The sequence below is a fragment of the Anarhichas minor genome, unplaced genomic scaffold (assembly GCF_050575085.1).
Source record: "Anarhichas minor isolate MPS153535 unplaced genomic scaffold, ASM5057508v1 ptg000007l, whole genome shotgun sequence".
Classification (NCBI taxonomy): domain Eukaryota; kingdom Metazoa; phylum Chordata; class Actinopteri; order Perciformes; family Anarhichadidae; genus Anarhichas; species Anarhichas minor.
In genome coordinates this window covers 21,940,001-21,965,272 of record NW_027466453.1, presented here as the reverse complement: position 1 = coordinate 21,965,272, position 25,272 = coordinate 21,940,001, and the positions used below count along the sequence as shown (strand labels likewise).

The 25,272-nt window shown below is 45.6% G+C and overlaps 1 protein-coding gene across 1 annotated transcript in view; it reads right to left on the bottom strand.

The window, feature by feature from the left end:
• LOC142945189 (RNA binding protein fox-1 homolog 3-like) overlaps positions 1 to 25,272 on the bottom strand; it is a 190,071-nt gene that overhangs the window by 106,403 nt on the left and 58,396 nt on the right. Inside the window, exon 2 of the mRNA XM_076086611.1 lies at positions 17,010 to 17,119. Within this exon, the coding sequence (XP_075942726.1) occupies positions 17,010 to 17,119 (110 nt within the window). The remainder of the gene's footprint in view (positions 1 to 17,009; positions 17,120 to 25,272) is intronic.

Genomic DNA, 25,272 nt, shown 5'->3' with positions numbered 1-25,272 from the left:
TAATGGACTTATTTTCTAAATTGCAAAGACCCCTGGCAACATGTTTTTAATTCCATTAGCAGACATATTGGGGGGAAAGAAAAAAAACCAACCCAGAGAGACACAGAGGTGTTTGGGTAATTAGCCTCCTGCTGCGACGGATCATCAGTGGCACAGTTTCCCTTCTCTCACCAGCGGGAGTTAGTCCATCTCGTCCTGGATCTCCGGTGACAGCACTCACCTTCACACACACAGACTTCACCAACACCAAGCACGCCTCGCGCACAAACTTTGCTCCACTGAGCCTCGAGGTCTGACTGCGTTTCTAACCTCTAATCGCGTCGCCTTTTGGTATTAAGACGCTGCACACGACACAACATATTTGAATATTGTATTGTAAGCCGAACTAAAACATAACCTGAATAATATATGAAATAGATTTTGCTGAAATGAGATCGTCTCAGTAACCAGAGGCCGCCGCGCAGGAATTCTGCCCAGAAGATGAAAAGCGACGGATCTGCATAACTGAACGAGGCCGATCGATACGTCTCAAAACTAAAATGGCAAGTCCTGATAAGGTTATTGAATTTTCCTTTTTTTAATTAAAAAGAAAAAGAACAGCATAGCAGCAGAGCTCCTCTCGTCAAATACCACGGCGAGGCCATGCTGAGGAGCGTGCTCCATGTTTACATGTTCACCTCCACGTGAAACGCGTCATCAATCAGCGCTGCAGACACGTTTATTGTTCTGTTTGTCTCTGCTGTGTCTCGGGATCAAGCTGTCATGGAGGCTCCCAACACCACAAACGGTGACATTCAGATGGATGTTGATTGTCATTACGTGCGTTCATTCCTTTCACGCTCACTGCAGCTTCATTCTTTCAGCTGAACTCCACCAAAACAACTTTTAACCCTTTGTTTTATTTATGGCACTAATGCACGCGGGTGCGCCACCGCACCCGTTTTGTTTAATGTAAACGTGCAGAAGTGGCGCACTTTTCTTCCCATATTCTAGTCATGGAAAATGCATAATTTAAACGAGCTGGGGACCGAGCCGTTCCAGGGCGCACGTGCGCACGCGTCAGCGGATAGAAAAACGCAGCTCCCCGGGGAGAGCGCACTCCTGCAGTGTCTGAACGCGGTGCGGTGGCGCAGCGTGTCGGACCCGCACTGGAGGGATTCAGGTTAGAGCGCCGCACCAAATAAGCCGGAAGCGGAACTCAGCTGACCGTCCACGAGCCTCACGGAACCCGGAGGACTCCCGGGTAAACAAACAGGCCCCGAGTCAAGTTGTTGACAACGAGATCGTGTCTGCCGTCTATTTTTAGATGAATGGAAGCGTCTCTGGGAGCCCGTTTTAAAAAGATGCACTGCTTCGCCTCTAGTTAGCACTATCTGTGCATGCACCTGCACCAAAGAGATTCATTGAGAGAAGATGTTAACGCTCTATACTGGGTTCATGGCACTACTGAGCCATGTCACACATTATTATTATCAGGGTGAGTTGGACTATTTATAAGTGCTGTCATTTGGCATTAATGAAGCCTGTATGTCCAAAAAGACACAGCAAACATCTGCACATTAATAGATATGTGGCTGGTGAAACCAGATGAGGTGTATGGCTCTCGTCACATTAAGGTGCATTGAATGCATTGGTGTTAACATTGGATTTCAGTTAGTGACGATGGCTTTGCAGCCGTCATGAGAGCGGTTGCCGACATTGACTTCTTCTGACTAAGTTGTAGAAACCGTAGCTGTCAGAAATTCTTAATATCTCAGACTCTAAATTACAACCCGGCTGCACGTCGTATGAAGAGGACGCAGCATGGACCGTGTTGATTGGACCTCGTGTGCTTTAGCACTGAAAGAAATAATATATTGCTGTAAAACTGGAACAACGTTTTGTCAATCAAACTGTATTTGTGTAGCAGCTGTCAGACAGGTGAGTGCAGTTTAAAGTGCTTCACAGTGACTGACAAGCTTATCTGAATAAGACTGGACCACGAACAGATACGAAAACAACAAAAGCAATTCAACTATTTGATACCGATGCAAGTGATAAAAACGATTTAAAAAAGGAATATAATAAATACAATAACAATACAATAGAATAAAAACAAATCCACTTAAATACAATAAAATAAGTGGGTAAAATAAATATAACAAAAATAAATGAAATAGAATAAAATCATTGTCTACAGTCTCAAAGTTCTGCTGAGTCGGTGGTTTTGAAGTGGATTGTTTGTGCACCACACGGCGATGAACACGTCTCACTATTGGGCAAAGATGTCGAACCCTAAAGGGTTAACAGCCACTGTTTGGATTCTTTCAACACAATCTTCTCACCTGTATTCATTTGTATATTTATTGGGGATGTATATATATATATTTTGGGGATTATACAGCGCTCTAAGTGGGAATTATTCATCAGCAGGGTTCAGTCATTGCTGGTGTGGCCCTTTGCACGCCGCTGAATATTTCTGTTTCTAGTTGAAGCTTAAACAGGAGCTTTGACCAGCTCGCACCGGGCATGGAGACAGACACCAGCAGCTACAAACATACTGCAGGTTATATAATGTTCATGAAAACTACATGAGAAGGGACACCTACCCCCCCCCCCCCACACACACACACACACTCCCACCGCCCCAAACAAACACACTCACAATCGCACTGACAGGAGCACACACACGCTCACACACACACACACACACACACACACACACACACAGAGCTGACACCGAGAGAGGTCAAGCCTGACATGAGGTGAGATGAAGTAGCGCTTCTCATCATCCGCTGAGCCGGGCTGTGTCTGACCTGGAGGATGGAGGTAGGCCCGGGGCACGGCCTCGGGACCCGGGCTGCTGGAGCGACATGGGCCTCCGCCGAGACTTATAAAGACCCGGCCACAATTTACTGGGGAGGCTCAAATTGTGGTGTCCAGTGGCCGCGGAGCTGTCAGCGCCACTCTTATTTGCTTCATTCCCTTTGACACTGCCTCTCGATTAGGGTCATAAATTCAATGAAATCGGTCAATAACCTATAACACTAATGTCACTCTCCTGCCATTAATTTTACAGCCTGTGTGCCACACTGTTTCTTAACCCCTTTTTACGTGACAGGGGGGGGTTTACACTCCCACGGATTGATTGAGAAGAGTATATAACAAGCTCCGAATGGAGTCTTTGCAACCGTAAAAGAGAAAACGTACGTATGAAATGCCGGCGGAGAAGCGGATATGACTTTGAGTCGTTGTTTGCAACACGGCCAACTGCACCTGGAGGATCTATCACATCAAACTCATTTAAACGGGTTTAACTTTAAAACACTGGAATCAGCAGATCACATATGCACCAAGTGTAGCTTTTATATTGTACTGCAGAATGTATTGGATATTGCAAATAATGATTGCATCACATACACCTTGATTTTTATCTGCGTATCATGAAACATGCCTGCATACAGCTCAAACTAATATATGCTAATATGTATAAATGTCAATGTTTGCTTGTGGATATGAGTTGTATTTGGACCATAGACTGTAGATAAGACGTTTTGAAGCGTTTTGGCCGTCGCCATCTTGACTTTTTGCAACCAATGAACAGAAGTGACCATATCTGGACTGAGGAGGAGTGACGTAGAGACGCCGTATACGTCTCTGGTAGAGACCTGTCAATCACCGTGTAGCCCCGCCCTAAAGCATCCCCTGCTTTATGGTCTGTTTGACTCTAAATGGACCATAATGTACTAAATGAACATCATGCTGTATTGAAGAAGACTTGAAACTAGAGATTGAGACCATAAACTCATGTTTACAATGTTTACTGAGGTAATAAATCAAGAGAGAAGTAGAGTCATTTTCTCATAGACTTCTATACAACCAGAGGAGTCGCCCCCTGGTGGACACTAGAGAGAATGCAGGTTTAAGACACTCAGATGTTTCTACTCGTCACGGCAGGAGGAGCACAGGTGGCATTGATAACATTAACGATGGCTCAGTCCCACTTAGTGTCCCGGGGAGCTGTTCCACTGAGGCAGCATGCACAACGCCAGGAACCCCCTTTAAGCTGTCACTAATGTTATTAGATTCACCGGTGCTTTTCTTACCATGCATGTCAAAACGTCTGCTGGAGATGAACTGATTAAAAGTTAAAAATGACCACCGCACACTGAAGAGGACATCACTGAAGAGTGAAACGTTTTAGTGGTAGTTTTAGCTCATTCCAAGAGATTTGGGTAACTAACCAGACTTTAAACGACTAACTGGACCATTTGACTTTAAATCTCAGAAAGAGTTTGTTAGAGAGATGTTACAACAACAACAAAACAAACACTGCAAGCAATTTAGCTTTCTTGATTCTCTTTGTATAACTGAGTATAAAAAATAGTGGAAATCACACAAATGACATTTGTTGCCGTGAGAGAGAGGGCAGAAGTGGTTTTCTTATCATGCGTGGCAGGTTGCCAGTGGAGACGCTGCTGCTCTTCTCACGGGGGCCTCTCCTCCAATCTTTCCCCGTATGTGAGAGCTGACACTTCGGGGGCCATTGCTATGGCACAGGCGTGTTAGCGATGCACACGCCTTCTGCTGCAACGCTGCCGAGGAGGATGAAGGACTGCCATGAGAGACTCCTGGCAGCGCAACAGGCCCGACCGCAAAAGTTAAATAAATAAATAAGACTGCGAAAAATAAGTGCTGCGAAATTGGCATTTGGCAACGGAGAAGCTCTCTTAAACAGATGCTTCTGTTACATTTTAAGCTGGAAGAGGAGCGAAAAGGGGAACTTTGGTGCAGAGAGAAGCTGAAAGAGGACATTTTTAGGCCAAAGCGTCTAACATTCTGCTCCTCCAAGCCTTAAATCACATCCTGAAACCTACTTGTTGTCCGAATATCAACCATCAAACGACGCATTTGTCTAGTTTTGAGGTTTTAAAATGTGAAAATCTTTTGAACCTTTTGCTCCAGCGTCGTTTGCTGGAGAAGGTATCATTTTAACATTTAATTCTGCAAGTCAGAAAGATATAAAGGTACAAAAGATTATTCTGCATAACCACACGTGTGAGTCGTTCATCTGGACAATATCATCTCGTGTTTTAGCAAGTTGGTGCAACTTTCCCTCCGACTGAGCTCCTCATTCATTCTGTTCAAGCTGCACTCCTCCCCTCTCTCGTAGGGAGAGAGGACCCTTTAAACAACGCCGTCGCCGCCGTTAATCATTAAATCACATTTATTTTTTTGTTTTTCGCCTCCTCTGGAATGGCTGGAGTCGAATTGACACGGAGCCTCGGTGGCGGCGGCGAGGCAAAATGGCTGCTCGCACTAACAGCTCACAAGCCCCCGGACAACCTGAGGCACGGCCATCCAATCCCACATCATTAAGGCTGGAGTCCTTTATTGTGTTGGAGGCATTAAACGGTGCGCTGGCTATAGCCCTGAAGTCACACTCCACTAGGAGAAAACAGCAGAAAAATAACGGCACAGCTGGATAATGACTTTTCCCTGGGAGGCTGACCATGTGTACAAAAGCGCTAATGATAGCAGGTGCAATAAGCGAGCGCAAGGCTTTTACTGCGTCCGGATCTATTTTCCTCTGCTAAACTCGCCAGTGATTTCCCCCGTGTAGGTGTCTTTCTGTAGTTTAAGAACACCCCCACCCCTCCTCTCCATTCCCCCTCTCCTCCTGTATCTAATCTCTTCATCAGCTGTGCAGCTAATATCAAAGAGGACTGCGGTGTGAAAATCCTGCAAGTAAAACCTGCTGTCAGAGTCTAATCACAATTAGCCGGGCTCTAGACCCATTAGCCCCGAGGGGAAGAGACCAAAAGCTGACAGAATTATTGTTAAAGCCTCTGATTGCTAATGATCCAGCAGAGCACAAAGGGTGCAGGCCTTCAAAAATACAGAATAAAAACAAGCCTTTTCTCTGGGAGCTGATTGTCTTGGTCGTCAGAATTACACTGGAAATATACACAATTCACAAGCCGACGAAGTCTCGTTGGTATTAGCCGGTTTAACAGATAACAGGTTTCCTGGATGTACCGACTCCTCTGCTTCTTTAGCTCGGCTTTGTAGCAGAGCTGTTACATCAGCTCTGCTACAAAGGGACGTGTGTGTGCGTGTGTGTGTGCGTGTGTGTGTGTGTGTGCGTGTGTGTGTGTGTGTGCGTGTGTGTCTCCCAGATTATAAAACATTAAGCTAGAAATTAAGACTGATTGCAACAGCCGTTACTGAGGAAAAAAACTTGCAAGAAAGAAGAGGAGAGTAACGCCGCGCGCAGACAAAACAACGGCACGTGACGCCCCAGAGTGGATCACCTGCAGTACGAGAGCCCGTTTCAAAGAAGCACCTCGCATTTGATGTTAACCCCCCCAAACCGTTCCAGGCTGTCGGAGGGACTCGCCGGGAGATGGAAATGTCTAAAGTTATTACAGCAGTCAGGTAAAGTGCGCGGCAACGCGGTCCTGTAATGGGGGTGGAGAGCCGGGCCGGCAGCAGCTAATGAAGGCGTCTCGGGGAGTACTAAAGAGTCTACGTGACACTACTCCTGATTCGCCCGTCTGAGGACACAGATCAATTAATACATTAACAAACGATCGCAAGCACTTCATCTTGCAATATGAAACCGGCGGGCCTGGACTCGCTGCCCTCCCGCCCAGAATGGCTGATCAGCTCTCACACACCCACACACACACACACACACACACACAGTCCGCCATGAATTTCAACATCGTCCTGCAAAAAAACCCTCTGTGTGTGTGTGTGTGTGTGTGTGTGTGTGTGTGTGTGGGTGTGTGTGTGTGTGTGTGTGTGTGTGTGTGTGTGTTTGTAATGTCTCACCAGAGGGCTGGGACCATATGCACGCATCCACACATGCTGCACGTATATATCTGTGCACTGTGAGCAAGAAGGGGGGCGATATAGGAGCGCTCCCAGCTATTCATCATCTTCTCAGGAAATCTAACCTACTGATACAATTTGCAATATAATGCACCATATATGACCCAAATCACAACAGCTTTGATTGAACGTCCGCCTTGAGGGAATTCGCTCTTACTAATGACCACAGCTCGAAAAAGCCTCAAACCGTCTCCTTCCTGATTTTGTAAGCGGCTGCTTGCGGACGTCTTGGTCGTTTTTTTTGTGTCTTTCTTTTTTTGTGCAGATAAAAACAAAGCATTAATGCAGCCAAACACACCATGTGAGGCGCCCGCGGCACACTCCACTGCGTTGGTTGGGGAAGTCTTAACGTAAACCATTGCTCCTTGCCACGCCATATATATCCAGTCTCCCCATTACCACCATCTCTACTCGACAGCGAGGGCCCTGCACTGCTAAATTATTCATCACACTGAGGGGAGGACAGAAGCATGCATGGTTTCTCCACTCCATGCCTCTTCCCTTTTTCCCTCTCTGTCTCTAATGCAAAGGAACAGCCGGGTGGAGAGAATGATATACAGGCCATCTCTCCATCACTGTGTGGGCCATCGCAGGAGATGTCACCTCCACTTCCTCCAATTACCACAGTGGAGTTGAGGTTGGGTTTTGGACGGTCGCTGGATGCATATTTGGGGAGGAGAGAAAAGAAAAGGTGGGTGGCACCCAGGGGCCCCATGCATAACCTGGGACGTCTTTGTACACACATTCATCTATATCAGTGGGCAACGGGGAAATGTAAGCCAAAGGTAATTGCCCCGGATAAGAACATCTGCTTGGTGAATAAATATTCTAATGAGGGGAGCTCGCAGGTTCCCTAGACTGATGCACGGCTGACAGGCCTCCGGAGGGACCGCAGGTAATGCTCACCACCTGCAGTTCAAACGGGAGGCGGTCCCACCCTTCCTCCTCCTGCAGCTAAACGCTGGCCGACTAACACACACACACACACACACACACACACACTCTGCAGATACCACGGCTGGTAAATCATTGATCATGCACCGGTTGTGATGTTACTGTTCTCGGGAACGACAAGTGCAATGTAATACTCTGGCGAACGCTGGAAAGATGCTGATCTCTCGGAGAGCGAAGGTGGGGAGACGCTCATAACTCCACTTCCTGTCGGGAAGCGCCTGAAGCTGGAGCTGGTGTGTCTCTCAAACTACTGCCCGCTCTCACCTGACACTTCCTGACTTATCAGTTCCTGCTTCTGTTATGACATCAGGGCACAAACACACATTCATTTGTCTGTCCATCTGTTTACATCATTTCTCAGTTTTATCGATACCTTGTTGAGAACGTTGTGACAAAAGGTCCATCACGAGCCGCTGCTCTGCTTTCAAATTGCTTTGTTTTGTTGGTTAGTTGAGAACTTTAACGTCCACATTGTGGAAAGTTGGGCTTCGGCGTCCTCACACAGCATTAAAGGCAAAGGACATGAGACCACACAGGACAGTTAATTAATCTGTCACATTAAATCTACAGCAATAAAATACAGAAAGAAGAAGCCGTGTAATATTGTGATAGGTAACGATTCATCGATTATCCGTTTTCCAAAAGCATATTCCCATCCTCAGCTAAAGATAATGGTCTATTTCTAACAGTGACCGATGGTTTTGTCTACGATATGTCTGAATGCTGTCAGTCTAAATGTGAGAAGTTGGAGCCAATAAATATTAAATTATGAATGACTTGATCAATGAATCTATTTCCTAGATGAATGCCAGCAAACCTTCCATCAATCAGCACGTATTGACTTCAGATTGAGTTTATCTGATACAAAACTGATACAATAATTCAGTTTTTAAACCTCTTCAATACTTTTTTTTGTTTGAGCAAAACTTGGACATTTAGCTCCTGGATCGAATTATGCGATTAGAAATAATTCCTGATGCTTAAAGTTAAAAAGCCATAATTATAGATATGAGACTTATAGATGGAAATAATCAAATAAAGAGAAATGCAGCTAAATAATAATGTTTCTTCTCAGGTGGGAAGAAGGTGAAAGCAGTAGAATGTTACTCATCCCAACATTAATGTTTCCACTCATAAACATACGAACACGTAGCGTTAGCTCCTTAACTGATCACTGCAGCACGAGGCCCACCGACACGCCGACCAGCCTGGAAACCGAAGAGGTCGGGAAACAGAAGAAAGGTGAGCTGCTTCCTCACAGCAGGACCTTCAAACAAAAAAGGCCAAAAGCCTCTCTCGATAAGAATCGATACCCAGCATGCATCAGGGAGGCCCTGAGTCGACGCAAGGCCACAACAAACACGCAGCGCTGTGGTGTTTTCTTTTAGCTACGACAGCATTTGGAAGCCACACACCTTCCTTCACCTGCACTCTACTCTGAGACACAAAGGAAACTCGTGAGCTCATTTATCCACTGAAGAGGAACTTTGGCCCCAAAACATCCTCTCGCTCCACCATCGATATTATAGTATTATAAATAAGTCATCCATGTGAAACAACTTTCACCCCCCCAAAACAAAAAAGATGCTCCCTCACACACACACACACGTTCTGCATTACAGCTCAAAGGGCTCACTGTGGCAAAAAGCTGGAAATGTGCGGTGCATGGGAGAATAACTTCATTTGCTTTGTGTCTCTGTGAAGGTACGAAATACAAGTTAGCAAAACAGCGGAGGATTAAAACGGTCTGCGAGGCGCGTTAGCGAGGAATGAGTGTGTAGTGCGGAGAGTAAACTCTGGAGCAGCGAGCGCTGGGCGAGTATTGTTGTGGTGAGAATACAAACCACCGAGGAGACAAAAACCAATCTGACTAATCACACATGATCTCAAACAGAATTAATCAGCAGCTCTGATTAACAATCCGTAATCATCCTCATTCCGCAGCCTAATGCTGCGTAATTTATGAAAAGACAAAAATAGGAGGAATTCTGGAGCGACGGAGACAACAGCCAAAGAACCCCCCCCAAAAAACACGCGGCGCAGACGAGGAAAATCAAAACGTGTCCCCAGAAGACCCAGTTCGCTGTCTGACGCCGGCGTTGGATGTGATGGAATGACGGCAGGCATGCTGGGTAGTTTGACTTCAAGTGGAAGTTGAATACCACTACCACTTGTAAAAGGTAGAAGTGTGTGTGTGTGTGTGTGTGTGTGTGTGTGTGTGTGTGTGTGTGTGTGTGTGTGTGTGTGTGTGTGTGTGATAACCACACTCCAAACATCCTCCCTCATTTAAAGGCTGAATGAATCAGAAACGTACAGGCGTACAGGCCTCCATCGCATCCGGCTGCAGCATCAATAAAACACATGCAAGTGGAAAAACCATCAGCTCTGATCATGCATGTGGGAGGCGCAACACACACGCACACACACACACACACACACACACACACACACACACAATGTACATACTGTAAGGGCTGAGACACACACACACACACATTATGATTATGACTCTCTCTCTGCTGAGCAGGTGTAAAGCGCAAAAAGGAATCCACACTTGGTGGTCCAGGGTACTCACCCAAAAGTACATCATCATGGCAGAGGTGGGACGGGTGTGGGTGGGCGGACGGACGGACGGAGAGCAGGGGGCCGAGCACCGGGACCAGTCCAACCAGTGTGGGTGTCAGGAGCAGTCCGAGCGGTTTCGGGCTGAGCTTTTACTGGTCCCTGTTTTCCACTGAGGCAGCCCTCCCTCTCAACTGTTCAATAGGGCTTCACTTGAGGTCCCCCCCCCCTCTTTCTTCTTATTCTTCTTCTTTCTCAACAAGCAGCTTGCTCTTCAGTTAATTTTTAAAAGCCCCCCTGCTTTCTCTTCTTCTTCTTCTGAGCCAACACAAGAAAGAGAGGGGGAAAATGCAGACGGGGAGAAAAAGGAACGAGAGCCGGGGAGGTGTTGTAACCTCTTTTTTCTTTTGACACTCTTCCACTCCACTTGCCTCTCCACTCCACTCAGTTCGAGACTCTCCCTCTGTCTCTCTGCTCTCTCTCTCTCTCACTCTCTCTCTCACTCCCCCCCCTGTGCCGCCTCTTATTGGTGAATGTGAAATCAGTCGGTACGGCGCCGAGGCTCAACTAGAGCAGCAGCAGCCTGCACTTGACAGCTGCCTCCAGCGTTCCTCCACCGGAGCCCGTTGTTGCTCTGCATAGAGGAGTGTGCGCCGAAACAAACTGGGATCCTGCAGACGGTACTGTAAAATTCAGCGTCCCGGGGAGGGCGGGGGGGGGGGGGGGGGGGTTGGATGGTGGGGGGAGCCAGGAAGCCGAGAGTCGTGGCGGGGAGCTCTGCGGGGAGGTGGAGGAGGGAGGAGGAGGGAGGCGGGGGGAGAGTGTGTTGATGATGATGCTGGTGATAGTGGAGGACTAACAGATTGCTCCTCTTTCTTCTTTTCGCTGTCTGTGAATGAGATGTTGCACTGAAGTTGTGGCAGTTTCATTTCATTGAAGAGAAGAAGAAGAAGACAATACTGACGGCAAAAAAAAGAAAAACAACTCTCAGAGTAAAAACCTTAAAGTATGCCACCGGCAAACAGGAGGCACAGCCTCTTCTCCACTTGTTTCTGCTTTTAGCTGCTGAGCTTCACTGTGTGTGTGTGTGTGTGTGTGTGTGTGTGTGTGTGTGTGTGTGTGTGTGTGTGTGTGCATGTTGCTGCATTTTTGTCTTTTTTTTGTCTTTACCAGCTGCAAGCAACCAAACTCAGCAGTTGGTGACCAGGATGGTAAAATATCCTTTTGTAGCAGATCAGAGGCCAGATGAAGTTGGTGTGAAACGCCTCTGTGTGCCAAGCCATATTACATTACATGCTTTAGTGTGTTTTCCATCTGGCGGCTGTAAAGAGGGGGAGGGGGGGGGGGGGGGGGGGGGGGGCCTCGCAGGAGGTAGGGAGGGAGGGGGGGAGGCTTGGCTATCTTCTAGACAGCACTGTAACAATGAGCCTGCCTCAGCAATTTTCAAAACATATCATCAATACACGACCGGGGGAGCGGCGCGCTTTTAAATATTAACCCTGTGGCGACCGGGGGCCGGGCTGCGGAGAGCTCCAGTGGTTTTTGTGGCATCCTCCGGCGCTGGATCATCCAATAAAAGAGGGTCCTGGGGGACGAGCTAATTCGCTGTAGGATGCTGAAGAACATTTGCGAGCTATGGAGAACATTGGCGTAATGAACGGAGCAGATATATTCAGGTTATGTTACCCATCGGTAATTGCCACATAAGGAGGCTGAGTTAAATTTGCAGCTGGCTTTGAGCGGATTTATACACGAGGGGCCTCGTTCGTATGGCGTAACTGTCATCTTGAATTTATCACCCATTTTATTTTTCTCTCCACCTCCTTCGGGGGGAGGCGAACGGCGAGGATACGAGACGGCAGTCAGAAGAATCACAATTAGTGATTTAGCAAATATTGTGACGTTTCAGAAGAATGGTTTATTTCAGGAGCGAGCTGCGCTTTCTGATAAATCAAGACACACTTCATATAATTCTCAGACCGCTGCTCGTTCCTTCCCTCTCTGTCACATCACAATCCAGCCTTTCCATTACTCTGCACACACACACACACACACACACACACACACACACACACACACACACACAAACAAACAATCTCTTATTGGTGACATTACCATGCACATACAAGCCCTCCATATCTTTCTGCATGTCCACGGGAACCCAATGGATTTACATTCGCAATCACAGAGTGGGTAACCGCCCCACTCCTGCATCAATCTCTGATGGGAAATAAAAATGAAATGCACTTCTCAGGCAACTCGGATTAAGGATCGCGCTTTTATCAAATAGTGAAGTCTATTTCAAGTCCCGCTCATAAATAACTGAGGGGGAGGAGAGGGAGGAAAAGGGAGACGGGTGGAGACCGGAGGGGAAGGGGGCAGCAGACAGGCAGGGGTGGAGTAGATGTAGACTGAGAGCATCATGGTCTGAAGCTAAGGGCACTTGAGGTTGGAGGGATTAAGGGGGAAAAGGTAGGAAATAAGAGTCGGAGGGCGTTTTAGCATCATATAATCCCCACTTCTCCTTTCTAGAAATCTCCTTCAATTACAGGTGGAAAATGGAATTCGGGTGAAGACGTCGTCGCTCCGGGTGCAGACCTGTCCCCCCCCCCACCCCTCCAGCTTCCCGTCTCCCTCCCCGAGCCGCATCTCTCCCATGCTCAACTCCACGCCTCTTACCGAGGATGCGAGAGAGAGAGAGAGGCTTTTCCCCCCGACCATTTAGATTTCCCACCATAGTCTAGACACTCCCGGGAGACTCCGCCATCCATTATGAACACAGAGCTTTCAAAAGAGAGGAGGAAGTGAAGGCCTCACACGGAGCGTTGTTCTGCCCCAAAACATCTGTCTGTCCGTCCGTCTGTCTCCAGATCTGTTGTCTTAATATTTTACATCATTAGGGGAGACAAGCTCTCACTCTCGACCCCGTCGTAATCCCACGTGGAGATGTGGGATAAAGCTCGACCTCTCGTCCTCATTCATCAAAACCCGGGGCTGCCGGGTCTCAGCCGGTGTGAGACCCCGGCCCGGTCGGCTGAAGACAGGGAGCCGGTGCCGCTCCCTCCTGAGCATCGCAAGGTTACTCTTCTCTCTAATCACACACTTCAGCTTTATGGAGTGACCTGTTTTACTACTTGCCGACAAGGATCCTCAGCTACGCTCGTTTTATCTGCCCTCATCAGCTCCACAGGTAGGTATTGACATTTCTACACTAAATACAGCACGTCAGTGACACCGCTATGTAATGAAACAAGCAGAGGATGTAAAGGCTCTGTAAGCTTCACCTCTCCGGCTCTTCTCAAGCAGATTGAAGCACTTTAAGAGTTTTTTTGAGGTGATGAGGTTTTACACATTCCATTTTTTATTTACTTTTATTCCTGTAGCGACAGGACGTTCTACTAGCCGCTGCTGCAGTGACCGACGGCAGTGTGATGAGGACGTTTTTTTTTTCTCGTTTAATGTTACAGAATTTCTTTTTTTTTTGCTCGCAAACTCATGATTTTATAATCTCAGATAATATTTTTTTTAATGAATATAAGCCCACTCCCCTGGCTCGCTATATATATATATATATATATATATATATATATATATATATATATATATATATATATATGCCTACATACAGTGACCCTAATGGCCCAATGACACAATTCCAATACAATAATAACAATTGTAGAAAGTTATTTTGAAGAACTACAAATCAAGAGAGAAGTAGAGTCATCTTCTCATAGACTTCTATACAACCAGAGGAGTCGCCCCCTGGTGGTCAGTAGAGAGAATGCAGCTTTAACACAGGAAGCTTTGGCTTCACTTGTCAGAACCGGAGGTTACCACCTGTGTTAGACTGGCAACTTGTCTGGGGAGTACCTTACTTCTAACCCAATGCATGCTGGGATCGGCTCCAACCCCCCTGCCCTGTAACCCTGCACAGGATAAGCAGGGTCAGCAGGTATGGAATTCATTTGGATGGGTTTTAAACCTCAACTGCACATTATTTTTACGTTCATTTTGTGAAATAAAATGTATTATATCTCGTGTGGTTTACAATGACGAAGGAGGAATCCAGACAATCTGACAGCCAATAAATATGTATGAAATCACAAGAAGAATACAGGGTTTAGATGCGTCTCTACCTCCAGCATCCTGACATACACCAGAGCCTGTATATTTAGCCTCGAAAACGGTAATGTTTTGTTTCCTATCCCTGGAAGACATCATTAAACATCATTTGTAAGCATACATTACGCTACACGCAGCAAATCGCCCATCTGGTGATTTTGAAGCTCACTGTCTGGGAAACAATAAATCTATTGTATGGCTCCACGTGAAGAATCCCACTACAGTAATGCCTCCGTGTAGACATACGTGGAGTATATTAAACGTAGCCGTGTGCACAGACTGTATGTGGTGTTAATAATGCAGTGTTTACACCTTGGCACTGAGCAGGCAGTAACTGGCCCAGGGCTGTGCAGTAATTAGGGGCCTGTGTGTTGGGGATGTGAAGGCTCGCCGAGTGTCACGCTGATACCACTGCCTGGGCGGACCCGGTGTGTTCGGCAGCAGGCACGCCGAGCGCAACACGGGGCCACGCCTTTTTCCGCCGCGGTGGGAAGTCGACACCTTTTTCTTGGACGGGCGCCGCTGCAGCCCTGTGAGCTCGGTCGGTTTCTCAGCGGTCCAATGAAGAGACACAGAGGACGTTAACGCGGTGACAGCGGTCTTCACAGCATGAGCAACGTGTGTGTGTGTGTGTGTGTGTGTGTGTGGTCCGTTTGTTCATGCACATGTTCACATTTACATGTGTTGACATGGTGCAGTGGACATATTAGGACCAGTTTAAGTGCTTTCATCCTGCGTCATGTTTACATTGTATGCATCACACCTGGTTGGTGCTTCATGGTAATTCTTTTTATAATTCTCTTTATGTTTGTGTGTCCATGTCTATGATAAATTCATTCATTTATTTATTTTTGTCAAATCAAATTGTCCCTGTTGCTCTCTGTGTCATATTTATTAGTCATCTGGATTACCTTTGATACAGAACATAGAAGATGACATGAGGATTATGAGGCAGTCTAAAGTCATGAGGAGTGCCTTCATCATAAGATTTGTTCATGTTGTTTTGTTGATATTTAAAAATGTCCATCTGTGGTGCGTGTCAGGGATATGTTACAGATGGTTATACTGATTCTAGCGGTTAAAATACGACTTCTGTGTGTTCCGAGTTCGACATATTTATGACTCTGAGACGAAAAGGTGCAATTTTGACGCAAACTGCACCCTGCGTGTAAAAAAAAGGTTAAAGGCGCACCCGCAATAAAATTGTGTGACTGGCAAGAGACGGATAAAAAGAGCGCGCTTCATATCAAAGCAGCAGAGACCAAGATGTCTCGACCTGCTCCAGCTCCAAAAACACTGCCTCCTACATTTCCCACAATGCAACAGACGAAACACGTCAAGTAAAAAGGACAAACTGAAATCAGTGGACTGATTCGTCTTCATACTCTTCATGACTAATACAAAATAAAATAAAAACTGCAACAATTTCTCTTTAATTGAAAGACAAATCTCTGTCAGCTGTTGCGTTTCACGTCTTTATCATTTGTTTCATCTTTCACATACTACAGTGTTCACTGTGTGAGTCAGTGCATGCATGCTGGAGTCTGACTTTAAATTGATATACACTAATATACATAAATATACTGTATTTCTAGCTGTAGCTGTGGAGACAGAGATTCAGTAGCTTTGCCACATGCAACCCAAGCGAACCCAAACGGAATCCTAACAGCCTCTTGCATCTCCGTTTGACATTAATTGATAATCAAACAAGCCTTCACATTAGACATTTATGAGATCAGCTGAATTATCTATTTAATGTAACCCAATTATATGCAACCCTTGTGCACCAATCAGCGGTAACTCTCGACTCATAAATGAGAGCCGCAACGACAGATTGAATCAATAACAAACATTGATGAAAACTTGCGACCCGCTTACAAAGAAGGTAATTAACAGGGAGAAAAAGTGCTGAATTATTTTTTCCTTTACGGAATATTGCTGCGTGATGCTCGTGGTTTACGCCGTTCACAAGACTCTTCTGTGTGGCGGCTCACATCCAGCCCAGTGAGCGTCAGAGGAAAACAAACAATCAGGGTCAGGCTGCTGTCATTAATCCTCAACGCAAGCTTCAACCGATCCAGCTCTTAATTACAACCATATCATTATTTTAAGTCGTTGCCATAGAGCTAAACTTCATGAATTATTGAGTCGGCCTTTTTTTTTTCAGTGCAAAGGAAAGCTTCAACTGAAGAAACGAATCAAAATATGGCTTCGACTGTGTTTTTAGTGCTTTGCCTCACACGGGACTCTCAGACCTGAAGTCTGATGTGAATTAAGATGGCGAGATGTGGAGGGGTTCCCCTTCGTCTTAACATCCACAGCAGAGGACTGTCACACCCCGTATGCTGAGGGTAACTTCAACCAACACATGTCAACAGAGTACACATCAAAAGCAGCCCATTAGAGACGCTGGGGAGCTTCTGCACCTGAAGCCTGTTTGGGTTCAACTGACAAAATGGAGGTAAGTGTGCGCACAGGGGCCCCGCTGCTCTTACCAGTCTTGTAAAGAGGGGCACTCCCAAATGCCAGAGGTGATCGTTCAGCAGTCCGCTGTACACCACGTTCCCGAAGACGGCGATGCTTCCTGACTTACACAACGTGTTTCCTACGGGGACACAGAGAGAACACAGGCGGGCGTCATTGAAACGGACAGGAAGCAGCCTGGGGTGAGGGGGTGGGTGGTGGTAGAGGGGGGGGGGGGGGGACCACATGCACTCAAGCTGCAAGACACTGAGGTCTGAGAAAAATATAAATAAAAAAAGGCAAAGTCAATCAAAGGGAATCGATGCGCAGGAAGTGAAATAATAGAGAACGCATCATTGATTGTCATACATATTGATCTCAGCGGTTTATTGACCTTACATGTACAGATGTGAAGCTCGTCTCCGATCAATGGAGTTGAGCCAGGCTGACCTAATAACACGGTGTGGTGTGTCTAAATAACCAGATGAGGTGCAATATGAAGACGATCGGGGAGACAAACCCTTAAAACCGGTGAAAAATATGAACAAAAACTCGTCAAAGCCGCAACCTGTAAACGCAGCACGTTCTCACTCTCTACAGTGGTTAAAGATTTTCAAAATAAACTTTCCGTGTTCTTGAGAAAACACCATTGCTGCAATGATGCTGGGATCTTAAAATGGTTGACACAGATAGAACCTCGAGGCTTTGACTTCTAAACGATGTGTACGTTGTTGAGTGAAGATCCCAAACAAGGTGACAAACCGCCCTCCTGATCCACGTTCATATTTAGTGGGACTGCTCCTGTGGTATTGCTGTGGTGTGTTCTACTCTGATGCTGCTGCTGCTGGTGTTGGTCAGGACTGTTGGAAAGGAGATTATTAATCTCCACATTGAGCTGAATCCTGGTGTCAGGTCGCGGCTAAAAGCTAATCCACCAACTCCTGTCACTGACGTTTTCCTTTTTCACAAAGCAGAACTGTGTTCTTGGTGTTTGTTCTCCATAAGATAAAGTTAAAGTACCTACTGCATCATGTGATATTACAGTTTGAACTCTTTGTGATTGTAACAAAGTTAAGTTATGATTTATTTGTTCAATTTCAAAATATTACATTTCCTGTGAAGTTTTACAGCACAGAATACATCAGAAACAGGCCAACATGTGATCACCAAAAATAAATACATGTTCTCAGCCACAGCAGACACACATGAGACTCTTTCACCAACAGCTGCTTCACGCGAACAATCAACAGCAAATAGGAATTTGTCCACCAATTAGAAGAACATGAAAGAACACCCAAAAAAAGCACAATGGAGCCGCCATTATTGTGTCTGTACTGTTGTTCGAGTCACGGAGTACGTCCTTATTAATGTGGGCTTCCTGTCATGTGAATGATCTCCACCGATGCTCTCAAACGCTAAAGCTTTGCTCCCGATCGTGTTCCTCCTCAAAGCCCTCCACTCACCAGCCTCAGCATGTCACGCTCATGATCTTCAGAAGGTTTTTGGGGCTTTTGGGAAATGGTGTTTATTGAAGGATTCTGAAACATGAGATGAACAGCAACGCATGTACTGCATGTGTTACTAACGGCGTGAAACACATGACTGCTGAGTAAGTGTAAAGTTCAAGGCCCGACTTTTGGTGATTTTCATTGTTACTGGAACAGAACTCGGATGTTCCAGTTGAACTTCTTTCTGGAGGCTTTAGTCAAATCAAAGCTTAAAAAAGAGACTAACATGACACAACAACGCTGGCACGCCGTCAAGGCTGCTGCTAAACGTACAGCAGCAGCCTTCCTATAGAAGTCGCACGCATCAGCCTCTCAAAGACACTTTTAATTAGCTCAGAGCCAATGAGGGGCCTTCGCAAACAGAAACACACACACACACACACACACACACACACACACACATCCCTAAGAGTGTGATGTACTGCACACTGACGTCCCCGTGTATGTGATGAATGCAGCTTACGGAGCAGGCAGCACAGAAAACACGGGTCCCCATTGTAATTTCTGCACAAAGGAATGCCGGCAAAGGCGCACCAGGGGTGGAGCGAGGCAGTGCTGACGAGCAGCACATGCATTATTTAAAAACAAAAGTAAAAAATGCCCATTAAAGTGTCAGTGCCGCTTTCGGCAGTGCTGGCTCGGGCGCGGCGTGCGTATTACTGTTATTAATGGGCCAGGCGTGGGGGGCATTTCTTCGGTGTGATTGCTCTGCTGCTGTTGCTATCCGCGGTTCAAGCCCCCCACCACCTCTTTTTCTATCCTCCATTTCGTCTGTGTCCGTCTGTGTGTGTGTGTGTGTGTGTGTGTGTGTCTGTGTGTGTGTGCGGGAGAGGAACAGATGAGGAGGATGATACAGACAGAGACGGAGAGAGACACGGCGAGACCCCGAGTGCACAGTCAATGAGCTCCTGCAGCTAATATCATTTCACATTATTGAATGCATCTTAAGGCAGAGCGACCGCGTCAGACGAACAGGAGCACCATGTGCTTGTATCAAATTCTGATCCGCCGTCGACGGCTAAACGTCTACAGAAAGAAAAAAGAAAAAAGCCGGAAAATGTAGTCAGCATATTGAAAATAAGTGCACGCCATTTCTTTCTTTTGCAGTTTAAGATCAAGCGCTATACATTACCGCTCCTGACACAGCAGAATGAGGTCATTGTGCATGTTGTAATTACAGCTGGGTAAACACTCTGCTCTCTGCTGCAACACTGGGACAGCAGAGAGCATGCAGCACTAATAAAGAGCAAAGACGACACAAACACATGGCTTTTAATCTCCCACCGCTAGTATTGTGGACTATTTAATCCATCAGCGGGGATAAATAATTGAACAAAATGATCATCTGTGTTTATTGCGATCAATTCCAGAGCGCTGGATCACATTGAGATCAATGCAATGGGTGTTTGTTTCTTCTTTACATTTAGATAACAACACACACACACGTCTCTGACCTATTCCTCCACCAGCAGTTTGTTACGGTGTTATTGATGGTGTTTACACGCAGCGAACAGAGCATATAATCTAATTCTTCCATATATGCGTGTGGAAAATGTCACAGAGAAGAGACAGCTTCATAAACTCTGCAGAGCTGCATGTGAAGCCAGCTGTTTTTTTATTTATTTATTTATTTAATATTTATTTTTGTTCATAAAAAATGGATTCAACTCTGCATGTTTACGAGTGGAGCATCGGTAGTGTTTCTTCAATTGAATAAAATCCAACCTAAAGTGATGACATGTTACTTATTGGTTCACGATGGACTGTTGATAATCTTTTTTATTTGGTTGTTAATCCTGTTTTTTTTCGGGCCCCTCTCAGCAGTTGGGTGTTCTCTCATCTGCAGACTCAACAGCATCGAGCCCAACCTCTGATTAATTATTAAATGTGTGATTAAAGAGTGCGTTGGTGTGTGTGTGTGTGTGTGTGTGTGTGTGTGTGTGGGACTGGAAAGGAGGGGCGGGGGAATACAACTCGCGGTCTACTTTTCATTATCTACAACTTTTACTTTTTATTCCTTCCAGATTATTTAATTCCCAGATCATCCGGCGTGTATGATACCTGCGGCGGGGGTGGGGGGGGGGGGTTGTTTTATAGTGAGTGATGCCTGCTTGAGTCTGGCTCAATTTCGCTTCCGGCTGCAAGTCAGAGCTTCTTTGTTTTGTTTTTAGTTTTTTGATCTCCGTGCAGACAGTCGTGGTTCGTACGCGTAGATTTCAAGGCAAACGCAGCGTTCAATATGTCAGCATTGGATGAATCATTCGAAATGCCAATATTCAACCTCAAACTCCTCCATATTTCAAACTTCGAAAGAAGAAAACTGGAATGCGTACTTGTTGGTTGAATGGGATGAATCTCTGCACAGACAGTGTAGTGTTTATTATTTCTATCCTTTATAACAGAGATGCTGCACTGAGCGCCGGGCATGCTGGGAGGAGCCAAATCCTTCAACACCACAGATTTAATCAGGGAGAGCAGGATCAATATTTCACTTTTGTTTGAACTAGTTGCATAAAAAATGAATGTGGCCTACACATAGCCTAAGTCGAAGCAGTTTTTCCTATTTTGCATTATATTTTATGTGTGCATCTGCCAGTGGGCCATCAGCAGAACAGTAGGCATAATGAGATGTTAATTCCTCTACAGGAGAGACTTGATGTTCTCTGTAATGAGGCAGGAAGAAAGTGCGTTTATGAGAGGGGAAATATCAGCAACAAAAATCCAACATGGAGAGCAATGTCGACATTATAGGTGAATGTAGATACGTCTTTGTGTGTGTGTGTGTGTGTGTGTGCGTGATGCCCCCCGGGCCGCCTGCTCTCCGGCCTCCTCCCCTGGCTCTGCCGACGGAGGTGGGTCGCTTTAAGCAGTCAAGGCTCCAGAATGTGCAGCTCATTTCTAGCAACGAGGCACATTGCTGCAATGCAATAAGGGAAAACAACACTTTTAATAATTCAGGCCCTGAGACCGTGAGGGGGGCGAGGGGGGTGGGGGGATGGGCGGAGGGGAAGACGTCTTAAAGTACCGCAGAATGGCTCATTTAGCTCCTGCTACGCATTATTAAAGTTATTTCGAACCCCCTCCTGGGTCTTTCCCAAAGTTTTTTATTTTTTTTTCATTTTCCGTTCCTCTCCCCTCCAAAGCCTGCGAGGTAACCAATAACAGCTACTAACATTTATAAACGACAGAGTATCCTGCACCTTAGAGGAGGAGGTAAACAATGGTGGAGCTCTTAATCTCTCTTTCTTCCTGTCCTCCCCGCTCACTAGTCCTCCGGTCCGAAATCTGTCAGCGCTTTATCCCGTTTGAACTGCGGCACAGAGCCCTCGCTGTCCGGGATTACTTTCCGCCTGAGCTGAGCCCACGATGCATACGGAATGTGGGGGAATGAACCTTGTATGTAACCGTGTTCGCCGCGGCACTGATGGACGCATGATGGTACTGTTAAGGACGCGTTCAAAAGTACTGCAAATTGCCTCGGAGCCATGGTGGCAGTTTTCCGGAGCAAAGAGAGTGAAGATGAATTAAAAAAAATACTGAGGCGGAGGACAATGGAGATCAAGAGCACATCAATGCACACGACGGGTCAATCTGACCTGTTAACCTGAACATCTGGACATCCAGAATGGAAACATGATGTTGATCCACTCTGTGACTGTCTGACAGCATCCGTCTGTACACAGTGTTCAGTATCATCTTGTTTCAGCTCCTAATTGAAGTGTTATAATGTTTACATTGAGGGAAATATTCACGCCCGAGACTAAATGTTTATATTTTACGGCTGCATTATTCCATTAAAATAAAATATTCCAGATGTTTTGTGAATCATTTTAAATATGTTTCCTTTAAAACTTGACATAATTGGTACCTCTGGAAACTTTATAGGAGGTAACACCTGGTAAAATAATAAAAATAAAAATAACAAATGTAATGTTTGTATTTTAAAGGATGCACACGTCTCACCGGGCCTTTGTGAAATCCCTTTAAACCCTCTCACACGCGCTGGTGGTCAACCTTCGAACAAGGCTGCTGCTCTTTGTGAAAACTTGACATTTCAGAGATACCGCGGAAGGTTTTCAGCCGGCAGCAACAAATTATGATTATCATAATTTATGATTACTGCTTACGTTGCACAATACAATGAGGAGAAAAAAGTAAAAGTATAAAAGCCTATTAAACTGTCCGTTTGGGATATATACACCATAAACCGCTGCAGAGATCTTAAATCAAAGTCCGCTGAGCTGTGAGAGACGCAGAGACAGAAGACAGGAGGTCAGGAGAGACGAGGAACACAGTGGGTGTCAGATGTGTTATGATTGGCTGATATATTGGCCTTTTTATGAGAAATCAGTGCGGTCGAGTCGCTGTTGTTCACTCTGAAATGATGGATATAAAACAGTCATTGCATAGTCATTGTAGAATATGACACTAATAATACACACTGCAACCTGTCGATCAGATTCACAATGATAATATTCACTGTAACTAGTAGATTAAGGATGAAACAATCCAACATTTTGGGTAATAAACTATTTTGCTTTCAGGCGAAGGTAGATGATAAGATGAATGCCACTCGCATGTCTGTTCAATAATACAGTATGAAGCTACAGGCAGGAGCTAGTTAGCTTAGCATATTGACTTGAAACAAGGGGAAACAGCTAGCCTCGCTCCATGTGAAGGTAATAACACATGCATGCTAAGTGAAGCCAAAGCTTCATGTGTTAAAGCTGCATTCTCTCTAGTGTCCACCAGGGGGCGACTCCTCTGGTTGTATAGAAGTCTATGAGAAAATGACTCTACTTCTCTCTTGATTTATTACCTCAGTAAACATTGTAAACATGAGTTTATGGTCTCAATCTCTAGTTCCAAGTCTTCTTCAATACAGCATGATGTTCATTTAGTAACTTATGGTCCATTTAGAGTCAAACAGACCATAAATACAAGATGGCGACGGCCAATATACCGGTGACTGTGTATACAGTCTATGATGCCAGCCAGCACATCTGAAGCTCATCAACAAACACGTTACATCCTGTTTGTTTAATTCATACAACACAGCCGAGCTGCTCCCCCATATTTCTTGTCTTTGTGCTAAGCTAAGCTAGTGGCCAGAGGCTATAGCTGGTGGTAGCTTTGTATTTAATACACAAACAGGAGGAGTGGTGTTAGTGTTGTATTGGTCATAGCAAAAGGCCAATAAGTGTGCATCCCTAAATGTGGAACTATTCCTTCAATGTTGAGACTTCAAAGCTGTTTTTTTGCCTGATGTTTTTTTGTCTGATGTGAGGCGTCTTTGTTTGTTTGGCTTTAAGTTGGATTTATTTCTAGCTAATTACCAGCTGGATGTTGACGGTAACACTATTTACAAATTGGAAACTCGTAATCACGGTACCTCTGTTATGACATGAACGTGGCATTAAAGTGGGGATGTGACCTCATGGATATTAATTGACTTTTGTGAACGTGCATCAGTACTGCTGTAGTTTGCTGCTAGCTTAGCTTGCTAGCTACCGTGGAAAGGCATCCTCTGGATACATGCAGTGCCTAAAAAAGCAACCAACAGCGCTGATATCTACATGTTTATACGTGTGCTGTACTCACAGGGTGCAAAGAGCTGACTGAGAGGATAAAATGTAACGCCGACACAGGCTTGACAGTGTTTCTGCATGGCTGGTTGGTTTCGGTGCATTTTCAAGAGATAACACAATTGACAAACAGCTTTTGACGAGAGGCCTTGTACATCAAAGCAATGCCAGTGCAGCCAGCCAGTCTAAACGTCAGACAAACCAGTCAGCCGGGCTGCTCGGCCCCCCCGCTGAGTGTCAGACTCTGACGCTCTTCCTGCTTTCTGCCATCTAAGCTGACTAAACACGGACCCTGTTTCCCTCAAAGCTATGTAAAGTAGCCACGTTGCTAAGTGTATTCCTCTCTCTTTTTTTATTCTTTCTCGTGCAGAGCCGCAGGGCCGATTAGGGCTCATTTCTATCTACAGAATGTATACACACCTACATAGTAGAAAGCATAACTCCCCATGGGGGGTGCTCGGTGGTCTCACCTTTCTCATAAAACATCCCCGCTTTAATAGATCGGCTGTTGAATTTAAAGTGAAAGTAATGTACATTTCTCTGCTGTAACGAAATGAAAAAAGAAATGGAGGTGGAGGAGGGAGCTAATAAAGATCAGAACACAGCTCAGACGCACGGCGGCGGGGATCTGAGACCTTCACACGCCGTTTCTCTGATTGCACAATGTCACGTATGTGGACAGAAGTATGTGGACGCCCCATTTTGGTGTGAGGCTGTTTTTCATGATTTGCTACAGTGGTCCCAAACCTCAGGGTTGGGACCTCTACAGAGGACCTGCAAGTTCAATCTGAGGGGCGGTGAGATTTTTAACAGGATAGGACAGAAGCATGAATAAATAAATGAGTTTAAATGTGCAGTTTAGACTCAGTCTAGACTCCCTCATCTCAGTCTAAAACAAAAGGTTCAGAAGTTCTCACCACAATTGCTGCAATGCATGACCATGTTGTCATATCTTGATGCCTTTTTGTCTGTATGTATTATACACCATCTGTGTCAACCTCCTCTGTTGAGGCACGGACATTCGCTTTGCACCATCTCTAAATGCATTTTCTTTTGAATGAAATCGACTTGTACTCGACGTGTAACTTGGCTGCCTTCTTGGCTCGATCGTAAAATAAACTTTATCTCAATTGGTCTGGTCTGGTTGAATAAATACATAAATAATGTCAAAGGGGAAAACAAGGTCTGTGATTGAACCGGTC